This window comes from Hylobates moloch, unplaced genomic scaffold (genome assembly GCF_009828535.3).
Source record: "Hylobates moloch isolate HMO894 unplaced genomic scaffold, HMol_V3 SCAFFOLD_25, whole genome shotgun sequence".
NCBI lineage: Eukaryota > Metazoa > Chordata > Mammalia > Primates > Hylobatidae > Hylobates > Hylobates moloch.
Genome location: NW_026652300.1, coordinates 6197435 through 6211296, shown reverse-complemented (window position 1 = coordinate 6211296; position 13862 = coordinate 6197435). Strand labels below are relative to the sequence as shown.

Here is a 13862-nt window from a genome sequence, read left to right as displayed (position 1 = left end):
TAAAGTTCTCATAAAATTTGCCATTTTAACCATTTAATAGTGTACAATTCAGTGCTTTTTGGTACATTCAGAATTTTTGTGGAAGTATCACCACCATTTGGTTCCAGGACATTTTCATCACCGAAAAAAGAGGTTCCCTGCTCATTAAATACTCATTCAGCCCACTTTTCTCTTCTTCCTACCCTGGCAACAAAAAATTACTTTTCTCTATTTATAGGTTGCATATTTTTGATATTTCTTGTAATTTAATCACAGAATATATGGCCTTTCTGTCTAGCTTCTTGTGTTAAACATGGTGTGTTAAAGGTATGTCCATTTTGTAACGTATCGGCACTTTGTTCATTTTATGGCTGAATTATATTTCATTGTATGACTAGACCATGTTTTGTTTATTTATCCGTTGATTACCTTTAGATGATTTCCGTCTCTGGGCTATTGTGAATAATGCCTCTGTGAAAATTCATGAACAAGTTTGTGTGTGGATGCGTGTTTCATTTCTTTTTGGAGTAGACCTAGAAATGCGGTTACTGGGGCATGTGGTAATTCTATGTCTAACTTTTTGTGGAGCCACCAAATTGGTTTCCAAAGCCCCTGCAGAATTTTACATTTTCTTTTTTTTTTTTCCTTGAGAAGTAGTCTCACTCTGTTACCCAGGCTGGAGTACAGTGGCGCAATCTCAGTTCACAGCAGCCTTTACATTCCCAGGTTCAAGCAACTGTCCTGCCTCAGCCTCCCTGCCTCAGCTCCTGAGTAGCTGGGACTACAGACGTGCTCCACCAGCACTCCATCACAGCTAATTTTTGTATTTTCAGTAGAGACAGGGTTTTTGGTAGAGATGAGGTTTGGCCTTGTTGGCCAGGCTGGTCTCAAACTCCAGATCTCAGATGATCCACTGACCTTGGCCTCCCAAAGTGCTGGTATTATAGGTGTGATCCACTGGCGCTGGTCCAGATATTTATATTTTCTGTCAGCAAATTATGAAGGTTACAGTTTCTCTATATCTGTCAACACTTGCTATTTCCTTACTTTTAGTATATCCGTCTTGAAATACGTGAAGTGTATCTTATTTTGAATTTGATTTGCATTTCCCTAATGACTGTTAGTACTGTTGAGCATTTTTCATATACTTATTAGCAATTTCTGTACTTTTTTGAGGAAATGTCTGTTCAAATACTTTTCTCATTTTTCGATTGCCTTTTGTTGTTGCGTTGTAAGACTTCTTTGTATCTTTTTTGTGTATTTGTGATAGTAGGCCCTTAAAGATAAATTATTTAGAAATACTTTCTCCCATCTGTGGATTATCCTCTCAGTATCTTTATAGTACACTTTATGCTTAAAAGGTTTTTCTTTTTCAGAGTGTTACTCTGTCATCCAGGCTGGATTGCAGTGGTGCAATCTTGGCTCACTGCAACCTCTGCCTCCCAGATTCAAGCAGTTCTCCTGCCTCAGCCTCCCAGTTGGCTAGGACTACAGGCCCATGCCACCCACCCAGCTAATTTTTGTATTTTTATTAGAGACGGAGTTTTACCACATTGGCCAGGCTGGTCTTGAACTCCTGACCTCAGGTGATCTGCGCACCTTGGCCTCCCAAAGTGCTGGGATTACAGGCGTGAGCCACAGCACCCGGCCAATAGTTTTAAATTTTGATGAAATCATACTTACCTTTTTTTTCCTTTTCATTTTCAGGCTCCTCCTGTGATTTACTATTTCTATCGTGGCAGAATGTGCATAACATAAAAATTCACCCTTTTAATAGATTTTAGTTGTCCAGGTCACTGACATTATATACCTTTACGCCACTATATCTGAAGGTTTTTCATCTTTTTTTTTTTTTTTTTTGAGACGGAGTCTTGTTCTGTCGCCGTGCTGCAGTGCAGTAGCATGATCTCGGTTCACTGCAACCTCCACCTCCCGGGTTCAAGCAATTTTCCTGCCTCAGCCTACCAAGTAGCTGGGATTACAGGCTCCTGCCACCACACCCAGCTAATTTTTGTATTTTTAGTAGAGACAAGGTTTCACCATGTTGGCCAGGGTGGTCTGGAACTCCCAACTTCAGGTGATCCACATGGCTCTGCCTCCCAAAGCACTGGGATTACAGGCTGAGCCACCGTGCCCTGCCAGTTTTTCTTCTTTTAAATTGAAACTTTATATTCATTAATAATAACTCCCTCATATCCCCGTATTGATTTTGGGGTTCTGATTTGGAAACTTTGTTCAATTATTTTATCATAGTGATGCATACTTGTGTGTAATCCTTAGGATTTCAATTTGGCTGCTTTTTGTTTCTTATTTCTTTAATGATTGTCTAGGAGAATTACTATGTCAAATAGAAGTGGTAAAAGTGGGTATCTTTTTTTTTCTTTTCTTTTTTTTTTGAGACGGAGTCTCACTCTGTCACCCAGGCTGGAGTGCAGTGGCGCAATCTTGGCTCAGTGCAAGCTCCGCCTCCCGGGTTCACGCCATTCTCCTGCCTCAGCCTCTCCGAGTAGCTGGGACTACAGGCGCCCGCCACCACGCCCAGCTAATTTTTTGTATTTTTTAGTAGAGACGGGGTGTCACCATGGTCTCGATCTCCTGACCTCGTGATCCGTCCGCCTCGGCCTCCCAAAGTGCTGGGATTACAAGCGTGAGCCATCGCGCCCACCCAAAAGTAGGTATCTTTGAGTTGTTCCTGGTCTTAGAGGAAAAGCTCTTAGTCATTCATCATTAAAACCTTGCTTTAGATAAGCTTGTCCAACCTGCCTTATTTCATTGTTAGGTTTTGTTTTGTTTTAGGCTAAAAGCAGCCTGAAGCCATGGGTTTTTAGTTTCTTTGTCTAGTGATAAGATAAAAGAGGGTGAGGAAGGAACTTCACCAGCCCATCAAGAAACAGAAACTCAGAACCCATGAGTGTATTCTCTCCCTTGGACAATCCTGCGTTATACCATATTTAAATATTGACTCAATATGAATCAAAGCTAAACATAAGAAATAAAATTTTAAAAGTTTAAAGGAAAAATTTATGACATTGGATTTGGCAGTGATTTGTTTGATTATATCAAAAGTACAGGCAGCAGAAGAAAAAGTAGATAAAGAATAAAAGTCATATTCTGATGTCCAGTGAAAATATCTCTTAGTAGTTAGTGGGATTATACATTTATTCTCATGAGAATGGAAGCTTGTGAAGAAATTTCTAAATTCTGTCAAAAGTTTTGGCAGAAAGGTAGTTAAACACAGGGACACATGGAATTGCAAGAAAGAATACAAACGGGAAATGGTATGTATAGTAGTCTTATTTTTCTTTCCTAGTTTGTTTAAATGTCTATGAGTATTGAAAGTAAAAATAACATTAAGGGGTAATTATGCATGGTTTTAGTATGTTTGACAATTATATATGGAGAAAAGTAAATGCTTATTATCTGGCTGTGAAGCTTCTGTATCTTAATGGAAGTGGTAAAATATTAACACTGTGATAATGTAATTCATAAGGCAACTGTATATAATTTATACATATATTCTATATATGTATTTACATACATATATATTTGTGTGTATATGTAAAATTACACAGACATAGCTAAATGTACATACAGAAATAAGTACAAGTAAAACCTAGAGAAATCTAATTTAAGATTTTGGCTTGTACCAATAATAGTATCCCAATCGTGATACTATATTACCTAGTTTTGCAAGATGCTATTGCTGGGGAAATTGGGTAAAAGATATCTTTATTATTTATTAGAATAGAGAAACAGAGAAAACAGTATCTCTGTTATTTCTTAAAACTCCATGTGATTCTACAATTATCTCAACTTTTGTTAAAAAAAAAAAAAAATCCAAGCTTGGAAAAAGAAAACAAAGTCACTAGCCAAGAAAAATTGAAAGAACCATCCCAAGTAACTTCGGAAAACAGTATATTGAGTAGGTACTGTAAAGCTAAATAAAAAGAACTATACAGAAGTACTAATCTCTGCAATTCTAGTTCCCAGTGTTACCAATTCTGGAACTACTTTAGATGTTTATTAGGGGTGAACAAATCTAGTATAGATAATAACAGCCAGGATTGTAATTTTTGTAAAGATAAGTTACAGGTAAGGGAAGGTAGGTGGCTTGAGTGAACACTGGTATGTAGTTGTAGTCATGTTTATTTTAAACTACATATGTGATGTGATATGTATGTATGCTTCTTGGTGGTTGTGTTTTTGTTTGTTTGTTTGTTTCGAGACAGAGTCTTGCTCTGTAGCCCAGGCTGGAATACAGTGCTGTAATCTCAGCTCACCGCAATGTCCACCTCACAGGTTCAAGTGATTCTCCTGCCTCAGCCTCCCAAATAGCTGGGATCGCAGGCACCTATCACCATGCCCAGCTAATTTTTTTTTTGTTATTTTTAGTAGAGATGGGGTTTCACCATGTTGGCCAGTTGGTCTTGGACTCCTGACATCAAGTGATCTGCCCCCATCAGCCCCTCAAAGTGCTGTGATTACAGCTTGAGCTGAGCCACCATGCTGTCCTGTATATATGTTTTTAAGTTTAGACACATACATACAGATAGGTGTAGCAATAGAGATATGTGTGTGTGAGCATTGATGTGGTATATACACATATATTTCCAAGTTCTGTACACTGAGAATGTCTAAAAATAATGACCCCAATGACATAGGTGTCTAGCAGTTGATATCTAGAGCTTAATTTGTACATAGGTATCTAGCAGTTGGTTTCTAGAGCTTAATTTGTAAGTACCATTTTCTGATAGAAAGGAACCAGACCTGCTTGGAAAGTTGGTTTGTTCCCAGGCAGGAGCAGATACTATGAGCACATTGGCCTAGATGCAAGCCATTAAGGAAATTGTCAAAAAAGAAAAGAAATAATATCAAGTAGGCATAGGAGCCAACTGAAAAGCTCTCATGTTTAATATTGAAACAATTTTAGGAAAAAGATAAATAATGTATTAGATTATAATACTTAACATAAAATAAATACTCATACTGATACAAGCAAATAACTGAATAATTACATAAATGAAGGAAACAGAGTGACACCATTAGAGCATCACAGTAATAACTGATGCAAGAAAGATTCACTGATTACCAAAATTAGTGGGGAATAGTTGAATGGTAAACAGTGTATTTTCTTTTCTTTTTTTTTTTTTTTGAGATGGAGTTTCACTTTTGTTGCCCAGGCTGAAGTGCAATGGTGTGATCTCGACTCACAACCTCCACTTCCCAGGTTCAAGCGATTCTCCTGCCTCAGCCTCCCAGGTAGCTGGGATTATAGGCGTCTGCCACCACACCCAGCTAATTTTTTGTGCTTTTAATAGAGACAGGGTTTCACCATGTTGGTGAGGCTGGTCTCGAACTCCAGACCTTGGGTGATCCACCAGCCTGAGCCTCCCAAAGCGCTGGCATTACAGGCATAAGCCACCATGCCAGGTCAGTAAATAGTATATTTTCATGTAGGAGTTATTAACCTGTTTTCCACCTTAAAACTAGGGGAGCAGCCAGGTATGGTGGCTTATGCCTGTAATCCCAGCACTTTGGGAGGCCAAGATGGGCAGATCACTTGAGCCCAGGAGTTCAACACTAGCCTGGCCAACATGGTGAAACCTCCATTTCTCCTAAAAATACAGAAATTAGCTGGGCATGGTGGTGCACACCTGTAGTCCTAGCTACTCAGAAAGCTGAGGGAAGAGGATCGCTTGAACCCGATATGTTGAGGCTGCAGTGAGCTGTGATTACTTTGCTGCACTCCAGCCTGGACAATAGGGCAAGATCCTATCTTAAAAAAAAGAAAAATGAAAAAAAAAAAAAAAAAAAGAAAAAATACAGTGGAGAAAATAGTAAATTAAACCCAAAACAAGCAAAGATATTTCAGAAGTACTAGAAACCAATGAAATTGAAAAAAAAAAGTGATAGAGAAAGAAACTTCAGAGTAGTGCTAAAAATGAAAACAATATGTTTTTACTTCTTGTCAGCTTGAAGTAATTTGGACTTAATTTGCCTCCTTTGGTGAAACAGTTTTTTAAAAATATACAGATAAAGTACATTATGGCTTCAACACATTAGGCATCAGACAAAAAAATATTATTCTTGAGATAGGAAACAAATAAGAGCCCTGCAGTAGCCTTAGTTAGAGTACAGTGTAGGGTGGGACATTGAGTCAGACCAATGGAATTCCTGACTTGAGGAAACACTGTGGAGAATCCAAGGAGACTAAAGCATCCAAGGTTTGTAATAGTGCATCAGAGAGCTGCATGAATTCCAGTAATCTTTATTTCTCCTTGAATATTCAAGAGAGAACTAAGCACTACATGTAAGTCAGGAAACAATTTGGAGTAAAGAAAGAAACACATGAAAGAATTAGAGGGAACAGTCTAAATTCTCATAGGAACAGGAAAAATAGCGGTTCCTCTCAGCCACATTAGAAAAACTGTTAGTTCACAGGGTATAGAGTATCTAGAAAAGCCTTGTTCAGTACCAAGGAATACTTATTCCTGTACTATGCAGTGTTTCTGACTACCTAAAGTGTGAACAGGAAAATCAAACTACGTCTCACACCAAGCTAGAGAAAGTTTAAAAGAGTACAGAATATCAAGCATTGAATAAGGTGAAATTCAAAATATCTATATCTAGTCACAGATTATCAGGCATGCAAAGAAGTAGGAACATATGACCCACCACACGAAGAATCAACAAATAGGTGGACCTGACCTAGAACTGACTCAGATGTTAAACAATAAAAACTTTTAAAAGTTTTTGTAATATATTCATATGTTCAAAAAGAGATAAGCAAAATTACAACAAAGCTCTGCAGATGAAGACTTACAAGAGATGAAAAATATGCTGAGGCTGGGCGTGGTCGAGGCTTATGCCTCTAATCACAGCACTTTGGGAGGCTGAGGCGGGTGGATCACCTGAGGTCAGGAGTTTGAGACCAACCTGGCCAACATGGTTAAACAGGTATCTACGAAAAACAGAAAACTAGCCAGGTGTGGTGGTGCATGCTTGTAATCTCAGCTGCTTGGGAGGCTGAGGCAGGAGAATCGCTTGAACCCGGGAGGTGGAGGTTTCAGTGAGCCAAAACCACGCCATTGTACTCCAGCTTGGGCAATGAGTGAAAGTCTGTCTCAAAAAGAAAAGAAAAAGATGCTAAATGAGATTAACAGCTGATAACACACTGCAGAAAAAAAGGTCTGTTAAATGTATTCATTATAAAACACAAGAGTAAAATGATTTTCTAAAAGAAAAGAGTATCACCGAGCCATGGGACAACCTTAGATGGTCTCATTAATTTCCCCAAAACAGGAGAGGGAAATACTGAAACTACAGACCACATTTCTGGTGTTAGATGCACACTTTCTAAAAATAATTTTGGAAGTTGAAATGAATAGTATTAAAAACAATACTTGATCACAAAGTGGAATATATTTTAGGAAAGCTTAGTTGGTTTAAATCAATTAATGTACTTAGATTAAACAAACTAAAAGGAAACTTATATGATCACTTCAGTAGATGTAAGAAAACATTTGACAAAATAGATTTTCCTGATAAACATCGGCAAAACTAATAGTGAAAGAAAACCCGATAAAAGGCATCTGCAAACAGCGTACAGCTATCATGTTGAATGCAAATTCATTATGGTGAGTGGAAAAGAAAAATACACAGAAATGGTGGATATTGTGTGATTGTGTTAGTATTAAAATTATAGAAAATGGAAATATTCTAATTGGCAGAAGGCACAAAGTGGTTGCTTGAGACAGGAAGAATGGGATGGCAGAGGCAAAATGGAGAGGTTAAAAAGGAAAATCATTTGAGCGTTGGATACATTCATTATCTTGATTGAGGTGATTTTACAAGGGGGTGTGTGTATATGTGTGTATTATAATTTATCCTTTATGTTTCTGTTTACTGTATATGAACACTGTTTACCAAAACAAACAAAAAACCCAACAACACTGAAAACTATTTGCAGCTTCTGAAAGCTGAACACTCAAAAAAAACTACAGAGATCAAAGAAGGTAAAAATTGATAGAAAAAAACTCACAACTATTTATTTTTCCCACAAGAACATGCAGGTACCATACTATCCCTTTAATGAAACATGAAATACTGCTAACATGTCAGTTCTTCCCAAATTGATTTATAGACCCGTTTTCTATCAGGATATTTACATATATTAATTTACCAATTATTAGCATGAAAGGAAACAGGACAAGGAAAGCTAAAACAATTTGGGAAAGAAAATGATCCAAATTGGAGAACTCCCACTGCATGATTTCAAGACTGCCATTAAAGACACAAAAATTAAAACATGGCATTAATAAAAGGATAGGCACAAAGATTAATACCATGTGTAGCTTTGGAAAATAAAGTATACTAATAAGGCTAATGTCCCAGATCATTTAATGAAAAGACTTTGCATTTTTCCCCATCTTGGGAGGAGAATACAAAGTCTTTGCTTTTAATGATCTGGGACAACTGGGCATTAATACCCTTTCCCCTAAAGTGGACCTCAACTTGTGCCTTATACAAATTTAACGCAAAATGAAACTCAGACCTAGAATGTGAGAATATTGAAGAAAAACCTTTTGTTACTTTGAATTGTTATCAAACAATATTTAGATGATAGTTCACAAATGTTGATATGTGTGACTTCATCAAAAGGAAAGCCGTATACTCTTCCAAAGACATCATTAAGAAAATGAAAAGGCATAGCATGGGAAAAATATTTGGAAAATACATACAAAATAAAGAATTTTTCTAGCTCAATATTAGAAAGTACATAATTAAAATTCTTAAAATATTTGAAAACTTAACCAAAGAAGATAAATGGTTTAAACCTGTGTTCAACATCATTATTCATTAGGGTTTTTTATGTTAAAACTGCAAGAGATACAACTGCACCCCTGTTTTTTTCTAGTGCTGGTTTGGATCAGGAGTACATGATACTCAACCATTACTGATACAGTTTTCCAAAGTTGTGATCTGTTGGGAAACTGCCAGTTTCTTACAAACTTATTCATAAACTTAATGTACAACTAAGCAGGCTGACTCCTGGATATTTACCAAAATGAATTGAAGACTAAGATATAGCCTGTATATAGGTATTTATAGCAGCTTTATCAGCAGTGCTAAATTGCTTGGGAACAACTTTTGTCCCTTGAATGACTAATAGATAAATAAATTCTGGTACATTCATGTGGTGAAATACAACACAGCAAAGAAAAAAGATTAAACTATTGACACACTGAGCTGAGTTAAGGGTTCACATTCATTATGCTAAAGGAAAGCCTCAAATCTACATCTAACGTATAGAAGCTGACAAAGATGCTGCAAGAAAATTATAGACCAGTATCCATTATAAACATTGATGAAAAATTCCACAACAAAATACTAGCAAACCCAATTCAGCAGCATGTTTAAAGAATATTATATCATGACCAAGTGGGGTTTATTCTAAGAGTATGGGGATGATTCAACATGTGAAACTAATCATTGTAATACACCATTTAATGAGCAAAAAAATAGCACATCGTCATCTCAATTGAGATACAGAAAGCATTTAACAGAACTGCCTTTCATGATAAAAACATGCAGTGAATACAGAACAGAAGGAAAACTGCGTCAGCTTAATAAAAGCCATATATAAAAAACTCTGAGCAAGCATATTTGTAATATAAAGCTTTTACTCTAAGATAACGAACAAGGCAAAGCTGCCCATTTATACCACTGCTGTTTAATATACTACTGGCAGTCCTACACAGCACAGTTAGGCAAGAAAAAAGAAGAGGCATCCACATTGGAAAAGGAGCAGAAAAATTATCTCTGTTTACACATGCTGTGATCCTACATGTATAAATTTCTGAAGATACTCCTACGAAAACTGTTGGAGTAAATAATTGAATTAGGCAAAGTAGCAGAATGCAGAGTCTCACAAAAATCAGTTGCATTTCTATACAGTAACAGTAAACAGTCCCAAAAAGAAAGTATGAAAACATATAGCCATCAAAAAATAAAATACTTAGGTATTAATTTAACCAAGGTGGTGAAGGATTTACATTGCTCTGCCATATAAGATGTGCTTGCCTCCCCTTCCCTGTCCACCATGATTGTTAAGTTTCCTAAGGCCTCTCAGTCTTACTTCCTTACAGCCGTGTGGAACCCAGTCAGTTAAACTTTTCTGTATAAAGTACCCAGTTTCAGTACTTAACAGCAGTGTGAAAACAGACTAATATGAGCAAAAGATTTGAATAAACGTTTTTTCAAGAAACATACAAATGGCTAAGAGGTACATACAAAAATGTTCACTATTACTAATCATAAAGGCAATGCACAACAAAACTATTGAAATACTATTTTAGATGTATTAGAATGATCACTATAAAAGTAACTGCTGGTGAGGCTGTGAAAAAATTGAAACCCTTGTGTACTATTGCTGGGATTGTAAAATGGTACAGCCACTGTTGAAAACAATATAGTGGTTCCTCAAAAAGTTAAAAGTGGAAGTACACTTGGGTGTGGTGGCTCACGCTTGTAATCTCAGCACTTTGGGAGGTGGAGGCAGGCAATCACCTGAGGTCAAGAGTTCGAGACCAGCCTGAAACCCCATCTCTACTAAAAATACAAAACTAGCTGGGCATGGTGGCACACACCTGTAATCACAGCTATTCAGGAGGCTGGGGCAGGAGAATCCCTTGAACTTGGGAGGCAGGGGTTGCAGTGAGCCAAGATTGCACCATTGCTCCCTGGCTTTGGCGATAAAGCAAGACTCTGTCACAAAAATCAATAAAAGTAGAATTACTATATGCTTCAGCAATTTCTCTTATTTCCCTGGTGGGTATAAACCCAGAGGAATTGAAAGCAGGGTCTCAAAAGAGTTAGTGTACACTCAGTAGTCATAGTGACATTCACAGTTGATAAATGTAAAAATATTTTTGGCTTGTATCAGCTGATAAATTGATAAATCTATATACATATTATGAAATGTTATTCCCCATTGAAGGAAATTCTGTAATATGCTACAACATAGATGAGCCTTGAGGACATTATGCTAGGTGAAATGATCCAATTATAGAAACAAATTCTGTATGATCCCACTTACGTGAGATTGTATTTATAGGTACCAAATGAATGCTCATTCTCAGAGGTTGTCAGAAGTTTTTAGGAGTTGTTTAATAGGTATAATTTCAGTTTTGCAAGATGAAGAGAGGTCTGAGATGGATGGTGGTGATGGTTGTACAGCAGCCATCATGAATGTTCTTAATTCCACTAAACTTTACACTTAAATGATTTAAAAAGTAAATGTTGTGTTGTATTTATTTTACCACAGTAATTAATATTAATTAAAAACAAAAGAATGAAGCCACATTCCAGTTCATCAGTATTCTTAAAGGGTGGCCTTAAAGTTGAATGAATACTCTAGATGTGGTACCAGATTTCTCTTTATGTATTAGTGAAGCCTAACACATTAGCATTTTACCTCTTTATTAGTTACATTGTCCTGTTGATTTGTACTGACAAACTAAAATCTCCTGGTTTTATAAAGAATCGTACTTGTTCTGTGCTCCTCTCTCTTTAATTTGCCGTCATACTTCTAAATTATCAGATTACATTTTTCCTGATTAAATTTAATGTCTTTTTTAAAAAGGATAAAAAGTAAATTATGTAAACTCTACCACAATAATGAAAAGGAGGGAAACACTAAATCTATATGCCTTCTTGTATATAATATTCTAGAAAAGGCTACTCCAGATTTATGAAGAACAGGTAAGTGGTTGCCAGGAATTAATAGCAGGAGATTCATTTGGCTTACAAAGTGCTACTATTAGGAAATTTAGGAAGGTACTTAAGAGATTGTTTGATACTCCAATTGTGGTGGTTACACAGCTGGCTGCCATTTGTAAAACTCACATCCTGTGGCTTCAACAGAGTACCTTCTATTGTATGTGAATTTTATTGTATGTATTAATATTTAAAATTTATTTTTAGATTTATAACAATTTTTTTAATTGTGAAAGTTCACCGCAAAGAAAAACACAGTGTACCACCTTAGCAAGTTCAAAATATTGCCATACCTTTTGCTAAAAATGACATTTTCTGATGCTTATTATTAGGAAAATATTGTTAGATGATAGCTTCCAGAATCACCTCTTTCAGCAGCAGTAGTTCTCATTTTGTATACTCATTATTGGTATTTTCTTAGGATTGGTTCACCTTTTATGCCTATTTAGATTGCTGAAAATATGTTTAGAAACCTTTCACTTTTCACTTGGAAAAATTGCTTTGATGAGCAATGGTAACTAAGTGGTAGGATCTTTTCACTATATCAACAAAAATAAGCAGGATAAAGTTTTAAGGCAGTAGTTAAAGCATCCACATAAGCATTAGGTTCTTTCTCATGTAAATGTCATTTTTTACTTGAAAGTGCTTGAATATACTATGCTTTAGAAAGCAAACATTATTCTAAAACTACTATCCAGCTTAGTCACACCATTTATAACTTTACACTGTAGTATCATTATTACTGTAAGCACTTCGATTGTGTTGCCTCTGCAAACATAATGGGCATTTCTCTTTTCTATGTGGGTTAAAATCTCAGCTTATGTTTGTCATTGTTATTTTTGTTGTTATAAAATATGGATATTCTAGGCACATATTATGTAACTCATTTTGTTTCATTTCCTTCTTAGGCTTTGGGGTGAACCTGTTAATCTCCGTGAACAACATGATGCCTTAGAGTTTTTTAATTCTTTGGTGGATAGTTTAGATGAAGCTTTAAAAGCTTTAGGACACCCAGCTTTACTAAGTAAAGTCCTAGGAGGCTCCTTTGCTGATCAGAAGATCTGCCAAGGTTGCCCACACAGGTAAGTGCTAATTATGTTTTTAGTGTATACTTCGTGGTTTTTTTTTTTTAAATAATAGTGTAAATCTTTCATTAGTACTTACATAAAAGCAGAGTATACCAAAAGCCTAGGACTATGAATGAATTACATTCATATGCATACTACACTATTCTAATTTTTTTCTTCCCAGGAACATTTGGTTAGTACTTTATTACTTCCTCAATTCATTCTTGTTTGCTTTGTCTTACTAACCCTATGTCTTAAAATGGCATTTTCCATAGATCTACACTTATTCTTTAAATAGACATTTTCTTTTTATGTTCTAACTAGCAACCAGAATATTTAGATGGAACTTCCAAAGATAATTGGCAAGACTGGAGTAGTAACCCATTATTCATGGTTTCAGTTTCCACATCATCGTTCACTTTGGGAGGCCGAGGCAGGTGGATCACGAGGTCAGGAGATTGAGACCATCCTGGCCAACATGGTGAAACCCTGCCTCTACAAAAATGCAAAAATGAGCTGAGTGCGGTGGCATGTGCCCGTAATCCCAGCTACTCTCAAAAAAAGAAAAAAAATTAAATGGAAGACTCCAGAAATAAACAATTTATGAGTTTTAAACTGTGCCCCATTCTAAATAGCGTGATCAAATTTGGGGCTGTCCTGCCTTGTCCTTCTCTGGATGTGAATCATCCCTTTTTCTAGCATATCCATACTGTCTCTGTGCCTGTTATCTACTTAGTTGCTGTCTCAGTTGTCAGATTGACTGTCAAAGATATCACACAACTTAGTTCAAATACCTCTTACTTAGTAATATTCTGGTAATTCAGATACACCAAAGAAAAGGCTAAGAGCGGCTGCTAATCTATTCCTGTGCATCATTTATAAGTTAAACATAATCAAACTTAAGTATGTATGTTTAGGAAGAAAACATAGAATATACATAGTATATAGAGTTCAATGCTATCTGAGGTTTTAGCCATCTCTTGGGTTTTGAAACATATCTCCCGAGGAAGTAACATTGAAATTACTTAAATTACGCTC

The 13862-nt window shown here is 36.3% G+C and overlaps 1 protein-coding gene across 1 annotated transcript in view; it reads left to right on the top strand.

Annotated features, from left to right (window-relative positions):
* The window catches only part of LOC116811479 (probable ubiquitin carboxyl-terminal hydrolase FAF-Y), a 128554-nt gene that overhangs the window by 86925 nt on the left and 27767 nt on the right, over positions 1-13862 (top strand). Inside the window, 1 exon segment of the mRNA XM_032756511.2 lies at positions 12666-12839. Within this exon segment, the coding sequence (XP_032612402.2) occupies positions 12666-12839 (174 nt within the window).